The sequence below is a fragment of the Protopterus annectens genome, chromosome 10.part0 (assembly GCF_019279795.1).
Source record: "Protopterus annectens isolate FY-2018-M chromosome 10.part0, PAN1.0, whole genome shotgun sequence".
NCBI lineage: Eukaryota > Metazoa > Chordata > Ceratodontiformes > Protopteridae > Protopterus > Protopterus annectens.
In genome coordinates this window covers 482,905,856-482,929,928 of record NC_056744.1, presented here as the reverse complement: position 1 = coordinate 482,929,928, position 24,073 = coordinate 482,905,856, and the positions used below count along the sequence as shown (strand labels likewise).

The 24,073-nt window shown below is 42.9% G+C and overlaps 1 protein-coding gene across 1 annotated transcript in view; it reads left to right on the top strand.

The window, feature by feature from the left end:
- The window catches only part of LAMC1 (laminin subunit gamma 1), a gene marked incomplete in the record, with an annotated part of 2,174,645 nt that overhangs the window by 1,323,206 nt on the left and 827,366 nt on the right, over positions 1 to 24,073 (top strand). Inside the window, 1 exon segment of the mRNA XM_044085382.1 lies at positions 19,061 to 19,159. Coding sequence (XP_043941317.1) covers positions 19,061 to 19,159 — 99 coding nt within the window.

The window sequence follows — 24,073 nt, the reverse complement described above, 5'->3', positions numbered from 1 at the left end:
CAAAAATGATGCCGATTGCAGCAGACTGGCCACGCCAGCACTGGTACCCAATCCTAAAGAGCTTGTCTCAAGGTCCAGCATGGATATTGCCTCAAACTTCTCACTTGCTGACTCAACAAAACAATCGGATCCTGCACAGCCAACTCAGGACCTTAAATCTGGCAGCATGCTGTTATGAGTAACCTGGACTGCAACAGTGAATACACTCGAACATCTACATTTATGGTAGGTACACAACTGCACTTTTTTTACCATATTTTATGGCAATGGTATTTACTTTTTACTAGAGGTGTTCCACACCATGTAATTGCTTCCTATTTTGGGGGCTCCTGACATCTGGGGCAAGAAAAACTGAGGTAATGGTGTCGGCTGCATGTTTTATACCCCTGATGACCTGACGTCATGGAAGAGGCGACAGGATCCGACGCAGAAATCCCAGGAATCTGGTATTCGGGCCGACTGAGGGCTACCTGCAGGCAGATAACCCAAGTGTGATGACTGCAACAGTGAATAGACTCAAACATCTACATTTATGCTAAGTGTACACAACTGTACTTTCCACATCCTGTGCAGCCCTTGGAGGAGTCAGAGGAAGAATTCTCTTCCTCAGATGAATCCCTGATTTACTGTTCATAACTCGAGTCCTGTGTCAGTAGACAAATCTTCCAGGTAGTTACCCTCTACTACTTTGTTCCCTACAGATAAAGACAGCAAGTTCCTGGGCAGACAGGGGAAAAAAAACTATAGTTCTTTTACCCTGGCCATTGGAGCTATTAATTATCAAACCCACATGGCTAGATATGTCCCAGATACCTGTCTTAGTCTTCTGCACTTATGTCTGATGTGCCAGATTCTCCTGCCAAATCTCAGCTAACTGCCCTACCCTCTACTGCCTCTTAGGTGACCAGGCATTCTATGAAGTGCAGCTATGATGCTGTAGAAGCATCATCCAAATCTGCAGCATCTGGTTCTGTCCTGAGAAGGTATTCCTGGCTTGAGACTACAGCCTCTACCTTTGGATGTACAAGCCAAATTGCTTGATGCACCAATAGACAAGAAGGCCCTTTTTTGCACTGTTTCAGCTGAGCTCTTTAAATCTCTCCAAGGAAAGGGCAAAGAGTTGCAAAATCTGAAACACTTGCTCATCTCGCCCATTTCTAGATATCACAGGAACTACCCACAAAGATCAGTTTTGTTAGTTGGCAGTCCTCTCACTCTACTGCAGCCCAGTCTAAAGGACGGAGACAGCCTAGGAAACAAAGCTCTCCTAGATCCTCCTCCACCTTAACCCCCCTACTTTCTTTCGGAGGCAACCTGACCCAGACAGACCTCCTCCACTGTGACTCCATTTCCTTGACCCCCGTCCCTCCATCTAACCCTTTCCCTACCCTTCTGGTGGAAGATCAATTCAGAGACTTGGGTCTTCTCTCTCACTGGCTATTTTATGAGTTGGTGGGTAGTTCCCCCCTTCCAGAGGACCCCTCAACTTCCCTCAAATCAGCTTCACCTCTTTCCTTCAGTTCTGGATCAGCTCCTATCTCAGGGCACACTAGAACAAGTCCCTCGGGATCAGACAGCCAAGGGATTTTATTCAAGAATGTTTTTGGTCCCAAGAAAGGATGGTCCTTTGAGACCAATCCTGGACTTGTCTCTCCTCAGTATTTATCTCAAGGTGCCTACCTTCAAGATGTTCTCCTTACAACATCTCTTGCCTCTTATTGGTCACCAAGCCTTCATGGTATCCCTGGATCTGAAGGATGCTTACCTTCTCATTCCTATTCACTCCAACTACAGAAAATTCATATGTTTCTTAGTCGGTTCCTTACATTTGGATTTTCTACAGCTCCAAGAGTAGTCACAAAGTGGTTAGCCCCAGTTATTGCCCCCAGCAGTATGCAGGGCATACAAATCTACACCTATCTAGACAACCTGTTAATCCTGCACCATGATTTCCACTCCTTATCCTATCACCTACACATGGTGTGCAGGGTCTTGGAGGACCTAGGCTTCACAGTGAATCATCTAAAATCCCAAATGACACCAGCTCAAGACCTTGTTTTCTTGGGCTACAGAATAACAGTGGACATGATATCAGACTTTATCCCCTGCCAGAAGGCGGAAACTCTCAACCACTACTTCCAATATCTCCTTCCCCTCCCAGCCATCTCAGCCAGGGAATTTCTGAGAGTACTGAGCCACGTGGCATCCTTGATTCCCATGCTTCCCTTGGCCAGGCTGCATATGAGGAAGTTCCAGTGGGCCCTGAAGAATTTGTGGAACCAACACACCCATTCTCTGGATGTTGCGCTCCCTCTACTCTCCCTTCTTTTGGAAATGGAAAGGGACAGTTGCCACAGGCTTCCTCACATACTGGATTTAGTGACAGAAACCGGGGGTGTTTGATACATGCTGACTCCAAACAACTACAGCTGACATGGCTGAATTATAGAATTTTAATACTTTTAGGCACTTTTTTCTGAGGATTTACAGCAGGAAAGCTTGCTGCTACAAAGTCATATTAGTAAATGGAAAAAGATTTGTAGTTGTTACTAAGAAAGGAACCTGCACCCATTTAGGAGCTAGTTTGTCTCTCCATGTCCTGACTGAAGTCACTGTTGGAAGTATCATAGCTTATGGGTTTTCGGCCAGTGACTTCCAGCTGGGGTACCAGAACTTTACCTTCTCGAGGGAGTATGTCTGATGCATGACCTCAGCTCATATGCATAGGGGTATATAGGTGGATGTACACATGAGATCCTCAGACAGGTTGTGCATCTATCGGACTGATCTACATTGTATCATTGATACCATTGCCTCACTTGTTCATTTTCCAGATAAGTGTTCCCTAGTGGAACCCTCTTTTTTGTATTTTGGACTGTGTTTAAAAATGTTTGTTAGAGGTCAGCTAGAAGAGGTAAGTGTGAGTGCAGCAGGCAGATTCCATACAAGGACGTGTGCACTAAGTGCCTTTTTTGTTTAGACGTGGAGCACAAGTACAAATCATGCTCTGTCTGCCCATCATTTTTTCCACAAAATGTTAGATCAAGGCTTTCCTTCCTTAACACATTCCTTGAAACACAGTGTCTAAAGTGTCTGGCCCAAACAAAGATGGCGAAATCCCCATCACACAATTTCAACCTTCCTTCAAAGAAGAAAATCAAGAGACCCTGAGACGTTTCGCAGTCTTAACATTTTTGTGTTGGATGTACTCACTGAGGTTACAGAATCCACAGTGCATCATATATCCTTTCAGATGCCCACTACTTGAGACTCTGTTGGAGGCCAGTATGGCTTCTGAGGCCTTGCAGGCTGCAAATGCTGTGGAAGAACCATGCCTAATCATTTCAGAGGGGACCGCACAGAGTCTGTCAAATCTTAGTTTGGGAAGAGGTTCTAGGTACTCTGAAGTACCCCAGGGGTTAAAACCTCAGAGACTTGTTCAGATGGATGTCATGCCTAAAAAGAAAACAAAAAGAACTAGACCTGTGACCTCCTGTACAGCTTCTAAGCAAAATGTATGGATCAGTTTCTCCCATGGAGTATTTAAAGCTGACATGGCCCTGAAGCCTCTTTTATGACCCAGCTTTCACAGGACGCACAGATACATACCCAAGATTATTATCCTTCCTGTAAGGAGTAACAAGTTGTAGGCACTGATCACTCTCTGGATTACTCCTCAAAAATGTATTCTGCAGCACAGCTGTCTTTGGATGAAGGGGACTTCCTTTCTCCATATTCTCCAATTAAAATGTATGGATCAGTTTCTCCCATGGAGTATTTAAAGCTGACATGGCCCTGAAGCCTCTTTTATGATCCAGCTTTCACAGGACGCACAGATACATACCCAAGATTATTATCCTTCCTGTAAGGAGTAACAAGTTGTAGGCACTGATCACTCTCTGGATTACTCCTCAAAAATGTATTCTGCAGCACAGCTGTCTTTGGATGAAGGGGACTTCCTTTCTCCATATTCTCCAATTAAAGATTTTTTTTGGAGAAACTATTCAAAACATGATGAGGCACTTTGGATGGCAATCAAAGCAGAGCTCTGATGTACAAAAGAGATACTAAAGCCTTCTGGAAATGGGCATGCCAGCCCCTTCCCCAGTCCCTCCAGTACTAGAGGCATATCAGGATGCCTTCCAGTCAACATCTTCGGAAGCCGATTTTCAACCAGCGGCACCAAAAAGACCAGACAGGTTGTGTAAGGCACCTGATGACCTTAAGTATCTGTACAAGGATCCTATGGCTAACCCTGCTGCAGTCTCTTTCCTTTTGATAAGCTATCTAAGGTGCTCCTCAGTGCTAATGCTTTTCCCACAGAGAAGGATAGTAGGGCTATGGATAAGAGGGGAAAGAAGGTCTACACCTTTTCCACCCTGGCTTTCACTGTTAACTATTGGCCTCAAATGACCAAATATTTGCTGTCTGTACTACAGTCTTTGCAAAAGGTTATGTCACACCTACAGTCAATGGATGCTGAGCAGCAAATGCAGACCTTCCTGTCTCAAGCTACACAAAAAAAGTCAGCCATAGCATAAAATGCAGTTTTGATGCTGTCGATGCCACCCTCAAAGCTGCTGCCATGAGTTCAGTTGTCAGATGTTATGCATGGCTTCACAGTCAGCCCATCCCCAAGGACTTCAAATATAAAATACTAAATTCGCTCTTAGACAAAGATCTCTTGTTCGGTCAACAATCTTCCAGTCTCTTCAAAGCCCTACAAGAGCGAGGCAAGACTATGAAAGACTGTAGACAAATTCTTCTTTCTGCACTCTCTACATACCATAGAAACTACCTAGCCAAGTCTACTTCATTTGTTAAGAGGGACCCTAGGTCCATTCAGAAACAAAGAAAAGTACCAAGAAAAAGATTTCCAGGTAATTCACATAGGGAATCTCCTTTTTGGTGGCCTCCCTTTGGAATCAAAAACTTGTGACTAGCTTCCCAACTACCACACCCCTCTCTTCATGTGTAAAAGGCATGCCTTACTTCTTTGGTGGAGGGGGGTTCAGAGTCTGGCCAGCTTCTTCCAATACCTCTATTCAGTGTCACACTGCACAGTAAGGGAGGTCCTCATGGCTTTGGATTTCATGGCAACCACCATCCCAGTGCTTCCTCTGCCCGGACTACACATGAGGATAATTTGGTAGTACCTGAAATCTGTGTGGTCCCAACATTCCCACCCCTTGGATACCCTGATCCCCTCCTACCTTACCTCAACAAGGAACTGCTATGTTAAGTGAAACAGGTCATGCTCATCCCAGGTCTTCCTTTCACCCCAGCCCCACACAACCATGTTCTTCACTCAGATGTGTCAGGCAGAGCAGGGAGGCATGGACAGGATCTCACCGAGTGCAAGGGAAGTAGGCTTCTCTCCTGAAGGAGCACATCAACTTCAAAGAAATGAAAGGTCTTCTGCAAACTCTACAGATCTTTTACCCCATATGGAAACCAGACACATTCATGGTGTACACTGACAACATCAAAGTTATGTGGTATGTAAGAAAAAGGGGGGGGCAAGTTCTTATTCACTGTGCATGCTAGCACAGGAGGCATGACACCTTGCCATTCAATCATGACCTTGACAGTAGCATACATTCTCTCACAGGAGAATGTGCTGGCAGACAAATTAAGCAGGTCCCTGGAAGACCCTCATGAATGGACCCTGAACATGCAGGTCTTCAAAACAGACACCATTGGGGCACACCACAAATAGATATTTTTGCTTATCCAGAAAACCACCAGCTTTCCTGGTTCTGCACCAGGATCCCTTCTCTCTCCCAGCCTGGAGGATAGAAGCCTTCTCTTTCCTGTGGTTGAGGAGGTTCCTCTATGCCTTTCCTCCTCTGACACTGCTTCCAAGAATCATTCTAAAAGCCAAAAAGGAAGCTCCCAAACGTATACTTCTGGCACCTTACTGGCTAAAACAGTATTTGTTTCCCTCCTACTCCATCAGTCCAAAGGAAACTACTGGAAGATGCCATTGCAACCAGACCTGGTCACACAGCCACAAGGTCTGTTTCTCCATCCCAGTCTGGCCTCTCTGGCTTGCTCTGTGCATGATAGGGTTCTGATCCCTAAAAGGCACCTTTTCTCTGAGGTGGTGGTTCAGGTTTTACAGGAAGACAAGAAACCCACTACCAGAAAATCTTACACTGCCAAGTAGAAAAGATTTTCTACTTGGTGCCACAAACACACCCAGGATCCACTTTCAGTTTCCCCACTGTCCTTCAGTATCTCTGTGAACTTTTGCAGTCTGGTTTGGCCTACTCTTCAATTAAACCCCTTCTGTCTGTCATCAGTGCCTGCTTACCTCTTGACTCCCTTCTGATGAACAGGATGGAGGTCAAACTTTTCTTAAGGGGAGTCTTACATCTTAAACCCCCCCCAAAAATACTATTTCTCCTCCCTGGGATCTCAGCTTTATGCAGGAAAATATACATTACCCACTTCTACGCCTGTAGCATGAGCCACTCTAACATTTTGCAGCTGGCAAACTATCCTTTTGGCTTTTACCTCTGCTTGCAGAGTGTCTGAACTTTAGGCAGTCATGGCTATTCCACCTTTTTTCATTTTCCATAAGTTTAGGCTAGTAATTAGATCCAGTCCTCTTTTCATGCCTAATGTAGTGAATGAATTGTCCCTCAGTCAGGCTTAATTCAACTGCTTTCATTTTTCCCAATCCCCAGCGTGTGTGTGTGTGTGTGTGTGTGTGTGTGTGTGTGTGTGTGTGTGTGTGTGTGTGTGGACGGGTTCTACCCTCTTTAGACATTCACAGGCAGTTGAGGTACTATTTGTTTCCTTCATGGTTTCCAAGCTGAGTCAGCTAGTGTCAAAACAATCTATTGCCCTTTGGATAAGGAAGTCCTTATCTTTCTGCTGCACACAGTATGGTAGGTCATTGCCTTCCTACCGAAAAGCATACTGTGCTTGGGCAGTTGCTTCTTCTGGTGCCTTCCACAAGGGTATTGATGCCAAATCCATTTATTGCAAACTGTTGCTCCCTGGGTATCGAAAGCCATCTCTTTCTGCTACACACAATGTGGTAAATCACTGCCTTCTTACCCAAAAGTGTACTGTGCTTGGGCAATTGCTTCTGATGCCTCCCACAAGGGTGTTCATGACAAGTCCATCTTGGAAGCTGCCACCTGGTCTTGTGTGCACACCTTTAGCGAACACTACAAGATTGATGCTTTTTCCAGATCCAGGACTTTGCTAGGCTTGTCTTGTCTGGGCTCCTGGACAGCTCATCTTCCCACTAGCCACAACTGCCCTTTTCTCTGCCTCCTTCAATTCTGGGAATCACCCATTTGTTAAGAGTACTGCAACAATGATTTCAGTCAGTACATAGTACAGTTGTGTAAGAACTTAACATAACCGTAGATGTTCTACTGATCACTGTCACAGTATTCCTTCACCTCTTCTCTTCCTTTCCTCCAGATTTGCTTTTTCCCACAGTTGCAGGCTATCACCTGTATCCTGCTATTGGGGGGAGTTTACTTGTCTGTTCAAGATATGCCTGTCTCCTGTCTCAATAGTCTTCAAGTCACTGGCTTGAATACGGATCTTTTTCATACATCCCTGCATCCCCGTATATACCCCAATGCATATGAGATGATGTCTTCTGTTGGACATATGCCTTCAGGAAGGTAAACCTTTGGTACCCCGACTGTACATCAGCAGACAAAACCATATATTAAAAATACTGCATCAGTGATCAGTTGGACATCTACTGATGGTAAGTTCTTAAACAACTGCGTTTTCTACATTATTTGTGTGAATTACTATCCTATGGCCTGTCTTACTGTGCCATTTCAGCATGTCTACACATGGATCCCCCTCTTTCAATGCAGTATCATGTTAAAATTTTTGAATTGGATGTTGCATACAAAACCTCTTAGAAAACAGGTGGTTTCTCATTGGGATCTTAATTTTATCATAGAAAAACTAACTCCTGCTTCATTTGAACCAGCTCATTGGGCTGACTTGAGGCTTTTTCTATTTAAAAGAGTGTTACTAATTGCCATGACCTCTCCAAGAAGAGTGTCTGAGTTGCAAACAGTCATGGTGGGTTAACTGTAGCTCATTTTTCTGCAAAGATAGGCTTTCCTTCGAACTGGTCCTTAGTTTATGCCTAAAGTTGTATCCATGTTTACCTTAAGCTAAGCTATCCATCTCTGTATTCCTTCTGGAACCTAAAAGTCAGAGAGAAAGGATACAACATACCTTGGATATTCACAGACAATTCAGGTATGGTCTTGTCAGAACGAAAACTTTCAAAACTTGTAATCACTTTTTCATTTTTTGTGAAGGTAAGGAAAAAAGGACAGCCTCTGTCAAAATAGACTATTTCAGAATGGTTCTTTCTTGCTGTTTTACCTTTTGTTGCACCCATCCCAACAAAACCATTCCAGGCAGAGTCAAGGCTCACTTTTTCCAGAGCCTTGGCTTTATCTGTGGCTTTTTAGAAAGGGTTGGATTCTTAAAATAAAGTGGAAATGGCAACTTGGTCCTTTATGTGCTCTTTTACAAAGCACTATAGTCTAGATTCCTTCCCAGGTCTAGGACAGGCTTTCCTAGGGCCTGTCTCTGTCTTGAGAGACAGTAAAGTTTGTGTCACGAAATCTGTCAGTGGTTGTAAATGTAGTACCTTCTGTGAGTGTAAAGTCTGATTTTTGATCTGCAGACTGTGTTATAGTTTGTGCAGGTGTAGTCAATGCCTGGCTGTGTAGGTACTGAAGCTGTCCTCTGCTATCTGCACTCTTGCTTCTCCTCCCACAGCACCTATTCTTCTCGCTCGTCTGGCTACCTGTCTTGACAGCCAGTCTCCAAGTGATGTGGTCTGTGGCTATGGCTTCCCAGCTTGATGGACTGATGTCGCCTGCCTTCATGTCACAGTTGCAGACATCTTTGAAGTGCAGAATGGGCCTTCCTATGGGTCTGGAGCCGGTGGCAAGCTCGCCATTCAGAAGGTCTTTGGAGATCGACGGTCTTGCTTACAGGTCACATGACCAAGCCAGCACAAGTGCCTTGGGAGAGCAGGGCAAACATGCTTGATATCCCTGCCTGCTCTAGGATGTTCATGTTTGGGATGCGGTCCGGCCAGGAAATGCCTGGGTTCCTTCTGAGGCAGCATAGATGAAATGCATGGAGCCTGCATTCTTGACAGGAGTACAGGATACATGTTTCACTACCATAGAGCAGCGTGCTAAGCACACACGATTGTTGCACCTCCATCTTAGTGTTGATGGTCAGTTTGGAGTTGTGCCAGACCCTCACTGTTAGGCATGCTGTTTCTGTCTCACCAGTCCAGGTATTCAGCACAGTGTCCAGGGAGAGGTTGCTGGTGATGGTGGAGCCCAGGTAAGTAAAGTCCTTCACCACCTCGAGAATGTTATCGCTGATGAAGATGTGGGGGATGCTGCTGACATCCTGCCCCATGATGTTGGTCTTCTTGAGGCTGATTTCTCTGCAAGCACCAGCAAGGGAGCTTATGAGGTGTTGTAGTCCTTCCTCAGTGTGAGCAGTCAGGGCAGCATCATCTGCAAACAGCATATCCCTGATCAGTACTGTCTACACCTTGTTCTTCACTTGAAGGTGTGTGAGGTTGAAGAGACTATGGAAGCTTTTAAAATGAAAACATACACATCTTCAGACTAATTAAAGGCATGGGACAGTAACAGAGAGAAAAAGATGCTGGAGTGTGTCAGAGCAAGTACAAAGCCTTGCTTCACATTACTCCTGATTGAGAATGGGCCCGAGGAGGAGCCATTATATTGTATGACACCTTGCATGTTCTTGTGGAAAGATGTAATCATCCTCAGGAGTTTGAGGGGGACATCCAATCATCTGTAGCAGGTTGAAGAGGCCTTTCCAGCAGACCAAGTTGAATGCCTTGGTTATCTCAATAAAGGTGATGTACAATGGTTTCCTTTGCTGCTGGCATTTTTCTTGTTGCTGCCTTAGTGAGAAGATCATGTTGATCATAGACCTTCCCACTCTGAATCCACACTGCACCTCAGGGTAAACACATTCCCTGAGTGATTGTAGCCTGTTCAGAGAACTACATGGGCAAAGACCTTCCCAACAAAGCTGAGTAGGGATATTCCGCAGTAGTTATAGTCCGTTCGATCTCCTTTGTTCTTATACTGCATGATGATGTTGGCATCACGCATATCCTGGGATACTGTTCCTTCCTCCCAGCACTGTAGCAGGATCTCATGCAAATGGTCAAGGAGAACAACTTCTTGCTAGCCTTGATGACCACTGGGGAAATGCCGCCTTTCCTGGAGCTTTACTGCAGGCAAGGAGGTTGATGGCTTTGCTGAGCTCTTTTGCAAAGGGGGGATCATCAAGCTCTTATGTAATAGGGAGAGGAGTTATGTTTTCGATTGCTGCGTTGGCAACAATGGTCTCCTTTGAATAGAGCTTCTGGTAATGCTCTACCCATCTGGCCATCTGTTTGCCTCAGTCTGTAATGACTTCACCTGAGGCAGACTTTAGGGGCATGATCTTGACAGTACTGGGGCCAAAGGCTTTCTTCATGCCCTCATATATGGCACAGATGTTGTCACAGTCAGCGGCAAGTTGGATGCTGTGACAGAGATTCAGCCAGTAGTTGTTGGCACATTGTCGAGTGATCCACTGGGCATTGTTTCTGAGTGCAGCTAGAGTTGCCTTTGAAGGCTCCCTCATGTAGTTGAGCAGTGCTGCTTGCTTGGCTGTATGTGCTGGTTCAATCTCAGCAATTCCTGCTTCAAACCAGTCTGGGTTCTGCCTCTCTCCGAAGGTGTCCATGGCGGAGTTGTAGATGGTGTTACGGATATGATTCCACCTCAGTTCAACACTGCTTTGTGGGCAGTCCTTGAGGGCCTCTGCAATACTATCAGCAAAATGCTCATGCAGGTCTAGCATCAATGTCCTGGCAGTGTTGATAGAAGGGCATACTTTATGCTTTAAGCAGTGGATTAGTTTGGGCTGGATGTGCACCTTGCTGCCAACCAGAGAGTGATCAGTGTCACAGTCAGTACTGTGATAGCTGCGGTTGACAAGGACACAGTAGTGAAGACATGATCCAGCTTGTGCCAGTGATAAGGATCTATGGCATCGTTAGGATACTTTGTGGTTAGGCTTAGTGGCAAAGAATGTGTTGATCACACACAGGTTGTGGTAAGAGCATAACTCTAGCAATCTCTGCCCATTCTCATTCACCTTACCAACACCAAACTGTCCAATGCTGCTGACCCAGGAATCGTGGTCAGCTCCATCTCGGGCGTTGAGGTCTCCAAGCAAAAACAGGTGTTATGTGGTAGGTACCCCTCTGATAATGGTCTCAAGCTCCATGTAAAAGTCGTCCTTTGTCTCAGCTGAGCAGCAGAATGTGTGAGAGTAGACGCTCAGGATGGTCACTGGACCTGAAGACATTGAGAGGTGGAGAGAGAGGATTTGAGCTGTGCCTTTTGATGGCAGTTCGATTGAGAACAGCAAGCAGTTTCTTACTGCAAAACTGATGCCATGCAATCATTGCTACTCTGGTTCCTTCCCCTGCCAGAAGAACATGTAGTCCTGTTCTTTGAGGCTACCATTTGCTGGGAGTCTGGTCTCCTGCAGCACAGCAATATCGATGTAGAGCCTGTTGAGTTCATGATCGATGATGGCTGCTTTCCTGGAGTTGTGACTTGGCAAAGATCATCAGAGTGGCCAGGGCCTAATGTCCTGACATCCCACCTCTCCATTCGCAATATTGGTAGTTTACTTTTCTTTTTTTTTTATTGCCTGGTGCAGGATTTTACAGCTGTTTTCCTGGAGTTGTGACCTGGCGAAGATCATCAGAGAGGCCAGGGCCTAATGTCCTGACATTCCACCTCTCCATTCACAATATTGGTAGTTTACTTTTTTTATTTTATTTTTTTTTTTTTTTGCCTGGTGCAGGATTTTACAGTCTGCTCTTCAGTGTTACCTTAGCTCCAAGCACCCATTGAATCAGGCAGACTGTGGTGGGTCAGCATCTTACTGGCTGAGGGATGCCCAGCTTGAGGTGGTAGCTAATCAGTGGGACTATGATGGTCCCTCCCACTGTTGAAGACAGCCAGTAGTGTCCAAACTTACACTAATCACTCTGGACTTATAACTCCCTCCCATGTTGTTTCTGATGCTGTGACTTGTGGCACTGAAGTAACCTCACCAGAATGAAAGCATGGGCATAGAATATGGATATCTTGAGATGCCCAGTCAACAGGATCCCCCTCTTTGCCTCACTGATGTGGTCCAATGGAACATGGATCGTTATGTTTGACATCAACTTGGCTGCAAGAGCTGCCGGAAGGAAGTTGGGCTCCACTCCAGATTTTCTGTCTGGGTTTACTCCTATAGCCTTTTCTCCTCCTGAAGATGTCTACAAGGCAGCAGAACCATCATCCAACAGCCAGATTATGGGTTTGAAGTCAGAGTTTCCTCCTCCTAGATGAACTGCCTGATGAGGCTGACAAAGCTCCATCTGCTCGGGTTTAAAGTCTGTTTACCTTCTCCTAGGCTGGCTGCCAACCAAGACTAATGAGCCCAGATTGCCCACCCAGTAGTATCAGGTACTTGGTGACGCCACAAAGCAGGCTCTTTGAAAACAGGGGGCTCAGGTGACATAGTGGTTTATTTGGTGTGGCTATGGTATGCAGGGTCCTAGGTTCAAGACTTGGCAGGACTAATTATTAGAGTTGATTTTGCCTAGTGGTGCGTTGCTTGGACTCGAGTGAACACCTTCCCAGTAGCTCAGTCTGATAAAGACTAGGCCTGTAGTTCATTTTGACTCCAGAGAGCACCCCTGCATTACCAGGCTATAAATCATACCACACCTTTCAGCCACCTAACCTGGACCGAAACACTAAAGGCGGAGGCGTGTCCATATTCATTAAGGATATCCACACCTCCAGGCTAGTTGCTCAGCATAATGCATCCCAGATTTTCCAAGTGCAACTAACTCTGGGCAAGACCGCAATCCAAATTGTAGCTTGCAACAGATCCCCCACCATGCCCCAGGATTCCCACTCCTCATTTCTTGATACACTGGAAAATATTAGGGTTCAACCTAACACCCTAATAATGGATGATTTCAACTACCCCACCATTAACTGGGAAAACTACTCATGTACCAACTCTTTTGCTCAACGGTTTCTGGAATTCATAAATTCCAGCACCTTGGATCAACTTATCCACAGCCCCACCAGGGGCAGCAATATCCTAGACCTGGTCATTACTACACCAGAGGTCAATTCCTCATTGGTCAGATCCGACCACAAGCTAATCACCCTAGACATCCACATCCCACCCCCCACCCCCCATTAGGCAAACCACAGTAAAAAAATACTCCAAAGCCAACTTCACACTTCTTAAGACAGAAGTGGCAAACTTTATGACACCCATGCAGACGGACAATAGTGGTACGACTGCTGAATCCTACACAAATACACTTTATAAGCACTTACATGAGTGCATGGATCGTGCAATCCGTAACAGAACCAAGATGCTATGCTTCAAAAAAAAGGAACCAATCTGGTGGTCCCCTGCCATGAACAAACTCTACAACAGAAACTGTTGCAAAAAAAGAGTAAAATCCCATGATTGGAAGAACTCCCTGGTCAGCCTCAGTAAGAAGCTGAGATCCCTCATAACATCTTCCAAAGCTAGTTACGAAAAAAAAAATCACCACTGATTCTAAAGATAACCACAAAGCATTCTATAGCTATGTCAAGGATCGCAATGGCAAGAGCCAGATCCGCTCTGAGTTATAGCACAATGACACTAAATATACAGACACAACTGATATTGCCAACACCCTGGCAGATAGGTTCAGTGCTAACTTTACCCCGTCTCAGCCCCTAAAGGGCCCATCTCTGCACTGGAAGAATGCAAAGTTCCTGTAATCACGGCCGGACAGGCAAAAACCACACTCTCCAAAGCCAAGAACACAGCATCCATGGGACCTGACAACATTCCAGGCTGCATTCTGCACGAACTACAAAGTGAACTGGCACCCCACCCAAGTACCATGTTCAGTCACAGCCTCACCTCAGGCTTTGTACCCACTGAATGGCGCACAACGACGGTTATCCCACTCCACAAAGGGGAAGCCACCACGGACCCTGAGAACTACCTCCCTATTAGCATGACGAGCCTGGTCTGCAAGGCTATGGAACGTATCATCATGGAACTTATAAACAATGACATTGGTAATCTCCAGACTCTGGACCCCATCCAGTTTGGGTTTGTAAAAGGCAGATCATGTCTCCTAAACCTGATAGACTTCTTTGAAGCGGTCACCAGAGCTGTAGATGAGGGTAAGGTGGTTCACACAGCCTATTAAGATCTCGCCAAGGCTTTCAACACCATCCCCACACTCCGGAATTATAGATAAACTCACTAAACTAGGTGTAAATCCCAATGTCACAAGATGGGTTGCCAACTTGCTCACTGACAGAACCCACACTGTGAAAGTAGCAGACTCCAAATCCGACTTCAGACCAGTGATAAGTGAGGTACCACAGGGTTCAGTCCTGGGTCCTCTCCTGTTAGCCTGTACTTCAGAGAAGTAGATACCAAACACAGAAGGTCTTTGGGTAATGAAGTTCACAGATGACTGCAAACTAGGAGCTATAATCGAAACTCCTAACAATGTGGACGTCTTACAAAAAGGCCTCACTGAGACAGATGCCTGGTGTTAAAGCCAAGGCCTCAAGCTCAATGCCAAAAAGTGCATTGTCATCCCTTTTGGTAAAAACTCTGTACCCCTGAACTACCACATAGGCGGTAGTCTACTTAACACCGAAAGTGTGATGAGACCTTGGGACACAAGTGGACAGTAGTCTCTCCTTTGATAATCACATTGTCACAGTAGTCAGGAAATCCTTCGACGTGGCACACCTCTTCACAAAAGGTTTCTCATCCAGGAAAAAAAGAGGTTATTGTTCCCCTCTACTTGTCACTCATTAAACCCATTATAGAACACAGCACCCCTTTTGGTATGTACCTTACAAGACATCTACAACAACTGGAAAGGCCGCAGAAGTACCTCACAAAGAGGATTACCGGCCTCAAACAGATGCCCTGCGTAGACCGTCTCAAAAAACTCCAGCTTTACTCCGTCGCATATCACCTACTCAGAGGCGATCTCTGCCTAACACACAAAGCTATGTCAAACCCAGAGCTGTTGGACATGCTCCACTTAGAGAAATCCCAATCCGTCCGAGCTACACACTCTAGGGACCTAAACCTTGTCACCAGAATAAACAGAACATGCTGGAGCTAGATTCCTGTCCCAGAGACTTCCCATACTCTGGAACTAACTACCTATCTGTATCAAACAAAGCTCCTCATTAGCACTCTTCAAGAAAAATGTTGATGATTGGATGGGAGATAGGAAATTCACCCCGAGGATCACTTCTGTGGCTCTGCTCGACAGGGACACAGGAAAATAATTTTCTTGAGTGGCGAAAGCCAGGGTACCTTTTTGGCTAGGCTTATTTAGGCCCCAGGGCCAATAGCTTAGTACCTGCCTACAAACCTGTGCAGGGACCTCCTGTCTAGCGAACCAGACAGTAGTCCTACAGTGATCACTACACCTGGAAAGGAGAAGATATAAGAGATGCTTCACTTTCCTTTAGCGAGCAGGAAGTCCTGCCCAGACCTCACCCCCCCCCCCCGTCACATTAATCTATGGTAATCTACCTGTATAATATAGGCTACTGCAGCAGTGATCCATTTGAAGACAGTCATATAAGTAAACTTAAGCATAACAGTAGATTTTTGAATAATCACTGCTGTAGTAGCTGCCCCCTCTCTGTCCACCACCCTTATTTTTGTGTATTTTATATATATATATATATATATATATATATATATATATATACATATATATATATATATATATATATATATATATATATATATATATATATATGTATATATATATTTATGCCAGGATATGACATTTTATTTTATTTTTCTAAGCATTGACCTCAGGGTTTTAGTCTCCCACTCTCTGTTGCCATGAAAGCGCCGAAGGATTTGGTGCCCAATTAGTCAGCTCAGCTTAAGCTGACTAATGATTTATGCATGTGGAAGGTACCCTGAAGCTTTGAAAGCTGGCTGACTGTTATATCCTTAGCAGAGTATAACCCATATAGCATTTTATTTTTTTTTAAACAAGAAACATCGTTATTAAATTAATAATGTATGACATAGGCAAACTTACATTTATGTAAATGAAAATAAACCATAGTGAAACAATCTCAGTTGCAAACGTTATACATTACAAGTCATGCCAGCACAACTATAGCTGCAAACGTTATACATCACTTGTAATATATTCAGTCATTGTCAGTCAGCCATTACATAGCTCATTCAAATCCTGCCTTCCTTTAAACCTCATTCCTCATCTACATGTATTGATCCCACATTTCCCATTTTTTTCCTATGTAATTTGCTCCTTCCCTTTCTTAAAGATCCCAGTTCCAGTTGTTTTCTCTCTATTACTATCATCTCTACTGCTAGTAAAGTTGGTTTAGACTGTGATTTCCATTTTCTAGTTGTTACGTTTTTGGTGGTAGTGGTGCTGCGGTAGCGTTGTCGCCTCACAGCAAGACGTTGTCCCGTTCGATTCTCAGCTAGAGCGTCTTCTGTGTGGAGGCATGCGTGAATGGGCGTGCCTTCGTTGAAGGTTGTGCGTCAGGGCTGGTAACTCGGCATGTAAAAATCTACTACCAAACATTAGCGGACCGGAATTCCGCTGTGGCGACCCTTAACTGGGATAAGCCGAAAGACACAACAACAACAACAACTTTTTTGGCAGCCATCATAATTAGACTCAGCAAGGCCTTACTATATGTCTAGGCAATTCCGATTCTGTATCATAGCTCAAAAAATCATTTCCGTAGTTACTCCAGTTTTCTCACCCAGCATCTCTGACAGAGCAGTCTGCAGGGAATCTTTAAAATCGGCCAACTCATTACACTCCCAGAAAATATGTTCCCAGTTCTCTTTCTTCCCCGTCACACCTCCAGTATTTGCTGTCTACCTGAGGAAAAATTCTTTGGAGTCTGCTTGGATTATAAAAATACCTATGTAAATACTCCCAGGCAAAGATCCTAAGTCTTTCAGATTTTGTTGCATATTTGGGAGACTTATATTCCCCCATTGTTTCTTTGTGAATTTCTTATTCCATCTCTCATCCAAATCCTTCCTAACCTCCTCTGATTGATTCTTATAGTTATCATGCAATATTTTATATGCTTTACTAATTATTCCTTTCCCAATGCCAACTTCTGTTCTAGATTCTACTATAAACTCTACCAGTGCTGGTCCTTCATTTAGGACCCCCAACCCATGTAGCTTAAACAGGGAAGTAACCTCTTGTGTTGGTTCTCTTTGTAGGGGGTTGTTGCAACCCTTACCCCAGTAAAAATGTATTTATTTAGCACAGATATTGGGGGGATAAGGGGAAGAGAGAGTCCCTGTTACAAATGAAATTAACAAAACAACCTGACAGCATCTGTCAGCGTGTTAGAGTAGCAGTGGCTGTCAAATTGTACAACCATCTTAATATTCTAAGAGCTGTGCATACGCACTGGCAAGGTTCAAGTATTCTGCATAATTGCCCATTTTCCGTATGTTTTATCCTTTTTGTGATCACTGAGGAACCAGCGCTTACCCTAACAGTCTCCTTGTATAAAGCAGAGAAACTAATCCTGAATGAGACGCCAGTCAATTGCAAGGCAAACAAACAACTACAGGCAGATTAGGGGACCATTGCATCTGTCTGCTTATCTTTGGAATGTCACATTTGTTAGCCATTGTGACATTATAGACAGCTATGTATGCAGAAATACTTTATGCTACTCCCTGCCTTATTGGTGATTGCCCAGAAAGTTTGTTTCCACTGGAATAAGATCTGAAAGCTCTGCTTTTAACCTAGATGTAAAGAATGGACTGTAAAAAATAAATGCATCAGCAATTTGGAGAAAAATTATTTGATAAGTGAAAAATGTTCAAGTAAGAGTTTTTTTTTCCTGTTTAGTTTGTGTGGTCTTATCTTTTAGCCTTACTTTTTCTAACAGCTAAAGTTTTATGTGAACCCTTTAGTAGTTTTGTAGGTATAGACCTTGCAGTATTGTCGCACTTGGTGACTTACCTTTAACATCATTCTATGTAGCACATAAAGTGCTGATTACCATTTTTGCCTGATTGGGAAACATTTTTGTTAGACCATTAACTTTAACCAGCTGTTGTTAAATCCGTTTTCACGACGCTGATGCCACTGAGAGTTAAAGATGATCTTAAACTTCAATAACATCATCTCAGTGAAGGAGACATTTTGCACAAATATGCCCATTAAAGTCTATGGAAGACCCTTAGTTGACGTCACCGAGGGATATCCTAAATTTATTTGGGCCATGGATTGAATAAAAAGTTAGTGAAGCTTTTTTATTAAAAACATGGCCCAAATAAATATGAAGTGACTAGGGCAATGTGCATCGTGGCAGTTAACTTATCTGCCACAATGCACTCATAAAGTGTGACAGTACACTTTAGTAATAAATAATGCTGTCTCCTCATTTAATCTAGAAGACAAATGATAGTATCAGGAATGCTGCCTTTTGAGAATGTGAGTTTTGTGAAAGTTCTGACATTTGCAATTTTTTTTAGTTTGGATAGATGCATAAAGTTAGGGACAGATTTTGTAAGGTGATTATGGCCATTGCAAATAATGGAGTTGCATTGCTAGACTCCAATTATAGATTGAGGGGACCAAAGTAAATATGTAGCACTCTGCCCTATGCATTAATATTAACTCTGTTTTAAAGAACTGTTTTCTAACTTCCATTTGAAAATAGATCCCTTTAAAATGTAGATTTTTGATGCCGTGTAATGTTTAGCTGCAATAAACATACAGAAGTATTTTCTTTGCTGGTAATGCAAACTAAAAATATCAACTTCGAGTTGGTATGATTTCACACTTGTTGCCATGTAAATGTGGTGTTTGCACTTATTGTTTTCTTTTGATTTTTAGGCCATGTTCTTGTAATCCCAGTGGAAGTACTGAGGACTGTAATGTTGAGACAGGGCGCTGCACTTGCAAGGACAACGTCGAAGGTTTCAGCTGTGAAAGGTATTTCCAAATAATTCATATTATCCAAGAAGAGATGCTCCTCAGCAAATAACTTCTCACTAGAGTTTGGAGTTCATCATTCAGGAAGTAACTGATGAATGTTTAACTACTTCTGTGCTTTCACTTTGAGTTGAGCCTGTTCTATCACCTTGACGTTGGCGGGACTTTTACAGGGAACATATGCTGATTTTATAGCATGAGCAGTAAGGTGTGGGCTGCATTCCTTGTAAGAATACAGCTTACGTTTTGCAATCTAATTTGTTAGAATTTAGATTGATTTGGTGCTACTTGTGGCAAACAAAGTAAACTAGAATTGCAGGAATGTTGAGAAGCCTATTTATGAGCTCTTGGACTTGTGGCTGAAGACAAGAATCCCAAACTGTTTTCTAGGCCTGAATATGAATCCCCCCAACTGTGTCTTCTGCTCATTTTTGGTAAACATTGGGGTTAGTACACCATGTGGTAGGAACAATTTGATGTTTGTGTTGTTTTATTATGGAGTGCATGACATATTATGAGGGCATAGTCTACGGGCTGGGTACTACAGTACATTACCACTTAACATTATTGTTTTTCATGTGAGCATACAGGAGATGGGTGTCTGTGTGCTGTTCACAGTGCTGATGAGTTTTTGGACTGTTAATTTTAGATAGGATGCAATTTGCAGTGAGAAGGGGTTTTAGTAATGGAGTTGTTACAAGTGCAGGTATGTCTTCAAAGAGATTTGAAATTGTACATAAGATGAGATATTTCTAATATTCGCTGGAATCAAGTTCCACAATTCAGCAGTGTCTACTGAGTATAGGTAGTCATCATTATGACTTTTAGATTTTGAGCAAGTACTTAGTGTTGGTTTACTAAACACAGTTATGGGGGTGTACATATTTCATCAGTGGCTGGTAGCAGGGCATTTGAGTGAGGTGTAAAGGATGTTTTGGGCATTATTAATATGAGATTAGGCTAGTAGATTTGATAGGCTACAGACAGTTAAGGGAGTGAAGTGCCACACAGTGATGTATTCAGTAAATGAGATCACTTTCAAACTTTGCAGTTTCATAAGATTTCTCCGGTTTTGCTAGCTGAGAGAACTGTAGGTTAGTGAAAGTTGGTGAGGCATTTAAATATGGAGTCAGATTCCAAAAAACTTGCTGTCAGTATAAGTGACTTACTCCGGGTAAACATGCCCTGATTCCAAAAGGCTTGCTGTTGGTGTAAGTGGATTACTCTAGGGAAAGCCCTATCTATAAAGCAGGCTTACACTGGAGACCAGATTTCAAGAGACTTGCTCTTGTTGTAAGTGACTTTGACTTACATGCATATTTTGTTAGGGAAAGTTTCACTTTATAAAGAACCCCTTGCTTATAGTTAGTTTTTTTGAACTGTAATGCTAGATGTGCGAATCTAATCTTAATCTGTTTTCTAGTATTGTTCCCAGTAGTTTTGTATTTTATACTAGCTCAACTCTATTTTTTTATTCGTAATATTTTTAAGTTGGACTGGAGGTGAAAATATAGCTTAGTTTTATTTGGATTTAGGAGTTGTTTAGATTGTTCTAGCCAGTTTCAATTTTTGTAGAGGAATGCTGCAGGTCGTTTTGTAGCTGATTCAAGAGGCAGCCCATATTTGCTTGGTGGGAGACTGCCTACGTTTTATTTATAAATATATTAATGAGTAATAGTGTCAATATCGAACATTGTGGCGCACCTAATGTTATTTGCTGAGACTGTGTGCATTTTATTTATAAATATATTAATAATTGTCCCAATATTAAATCTGTGGCACACCTAATGTTATGTGTTGAAGAGATGCATACAGTGTTTGGTGGCTGAGGTAACTTTTAATTGTGCTGCTTGTGAGACCTAGTTCTTTGAATCAGTTCAATTGCATAGGATGTGAAACAAAAGTCATAGGCAAATATGTGTAGTTAGAGGAAGGATAGGAGTAGCTATATTGATGTCATGTGGAGGAGGATGTGGCTACAGCCCCTCACTCCCATTAGACATCCCAGCTATCTCCTACAGACATTTGAGCTGCTACTGAAACTCAGATCGATCATCTGCAGTGTAGTAAGGGCCTTATACCTGTATGCTGTGGAGCTGGCCAAGCTTTAAGTCAACCTACTGAGTTTGTGAGTAATTATTTTTAACCTTGTGACCTTTTTAGTTGGTCAAAGTGTTTGGAACTTTTGGTTAAGGATAATTTCAAAACCAAAAGATTTTTTTGTCCCACAGTTTAAATGCATTAGCCCCATGTAGTGGTTTCTATGATTAAGAAAACTTGAGGCCTACTGTTAGCGGATTCCATATTTAAAGAACATTTAAAAGAATCTGAATTGGTTATTTTCTTTCCTGGGAGGAATTTAAGGGATTACCTAACTTAAACATACAGATATGGTTGTATCTTTCCCTTTGACCTACTGCATGGGTTGTTTAGTGCATTTTTCCGTTACATTTTTCCTGATAGGTAAACTACCCCTTACTGTCCCTGGTTGTTGTTGTTATGACATTTCAGTTTTTTATGCTGTGTCTTGGTGTAGTTTAGAGGAAAAAAGTCAAAGTCAGGCTGCAAGAGTACATAGTATCAATAATTATTTACTATTAAAAAAAAGAATAATTAGTGCAGCATATAAAATATTGCATGATGATTACAGTAATCAATCAGAGGAGGTTAGAAAGGATTTGGATAAGCAATTTACAAAGAAACAATATGAATAATTAGTAGAGCATATAAAGTATTGCATAAAAACTATAAGAATCAAGCATAAGTAATAAATATACATTTAAAGATCTGAAGCTTTTATTTTATTGTATTGTTTTTATAAAATATCTCAGTGAGATTACTGGGTTGGCAGATTTCATCAAAGCCCTAATGTCACCACTCTCAGTGATAAGAAAAAGCTAAGGAAGTGCTTGTTTGCTCAACTTTGACTTATCATGTAATCTGGCATCTAACACTTTTTCTAAAACTTGAAATTGCCATTTTTCATGTTACACGCACAGTATTGTGAGCAGCTCTGTGTAGTGCATTTAACACTTATTCTACCACAGCTGTAATAGCATGTTGGGGATATCTTTCAGACTTCTTCCAAGTATCTCATGAGTTTGACACAATTCAGAAAATCTGGACAAAGCCAAACGTAATGGGTGTGGGCAGTGGAAGTTGCTAGAAAACGGATATTGTATTAATATGCATTTTCTGAAGAATATGAAATCTGAAACTTAAATGTCTGTCATTGTTTAGTGATTTCAGCCCTCAATGATTTAAATGCTAGAAAAACACACATTTTTTGAGGAAAATACCAACATATGAGGCAAAAATGTTGACTGTGAAAATCTGGACAGCTGAGAATGACACTTGTCATTTTTAGAGAGAGGACATGTTTCTTGTTTTAATGAGGGCATTCTCATTTGCCATCTGAAGCTGCCTTCAGAGTACCAATTTTTTATTCATGAGTTAAGTCCATTGTTCGTTTGGTGCAATAGTGTGATAAAAGTCTAGCTTAAAATGTTTATTTTGTGAATGTAGCTTTGTAACATAATAGATGTGACCTTAAATTTTAAATAAACCATTCTTTTACTTCAGATGCTCTTCGTGTTTCACTGTTTCAGTCATCACATTTGGGTTTATCTGCCTGCAGGTAGCCCTCAGCTGACCTGAATGCCAGAGTCTTCGGATTTCTGCATCGGATGCTGTCGCTTCTTCCATGACGTCAGGTCATCAGGGGTATAAAACATGCAGCCGACGCCATTACATCAGTCTTTCTTGCCATGTGGTGCCCAAAGCAGAAGCAGTTTGCAAGTGCTGGTTGGCCGACTCCTAAAATTTTCATTTTCGAGTTTCAGACCTGAAGTCTTCAAAAAGATAAGTACCCCGTTGGGGATCCTTCTTTCTTGATCTAACCAATGTCAGAAAAAATTCACAATTGTCTTATCTGTGGAAAGCAAATACCTCATAGAGATTTTCATTCGTACTTTGTCACCTGTTTAGGCCCAGACCACGACTTCCCTCGCTGTCACTTTTGTGCCTTGTTAAATGCCTGAAGTATTCATCTGGCTATTTATGTAGCTAAATACTTCGTTCTCGATCTCCGTACTCCAAAATGGCTTCATTAAGCCATCCGACTACTGACCTTTCAAAAAAAGTAAGGATAAAGACAGAGACAGACCGCATAGGTCCAAAACTGCTGACGATGCTTCCATTAAGCTAGTCGCCAGTCCACTGGTACTCAGTGAGGCGCTTTCACAGCGCCTGATGCCCACTACTACAGATACACAGGCCTCTACTGAGACCCATTCGGAGTTTGGTATGCAGCGAGATGCTTCTTCGACTATGAAACCTGCGGATGTCTCTACCTTGGATGGGTCCGGAGCCGCTTTGCAGGCACCGGCTTCTGAGGGTGTATTCAGGCCTACTGACTTTCATATTAAACCAACAACTTAATTTCAAGCTAGAAATACTGAATTCCTCAGGCCTAAAGGTCACACTACACCTAGAAAACCGACGACCAAACCGCATTCTCAGGCCCATATGCCTCAAAAACAAATGATTAGAATGGCTGAAGACCTTATTACCTTATTAGGGGAAGCCAGCCTTCCCCCTCTAAGAGACCTAGAACTGATTTTTTTTCTGATTCTTCTAATCAGGAATCTGATATCTCTGTTCGTTCTGACTATCAGGATTTACCCTTATCTACTTGTGAGGATTCTGATGCAGAGGATTCCATTTCCTCTGCTTCCCCTCCAGAAGATTTTTCTTTTGGTGAAACCTTGCATACCCTAGGGGAGCATTTCTGCTGGGAAAGCCAGGACCTTTCGGAGTCTAAAAAGAGACTTAGGGATTTTTTACTCCTGCCTCAGCACAGGCCTGTAGCTATCCCTCCTGTTTTGGAGATTGTAGATGATGTTTTCTTGGAAT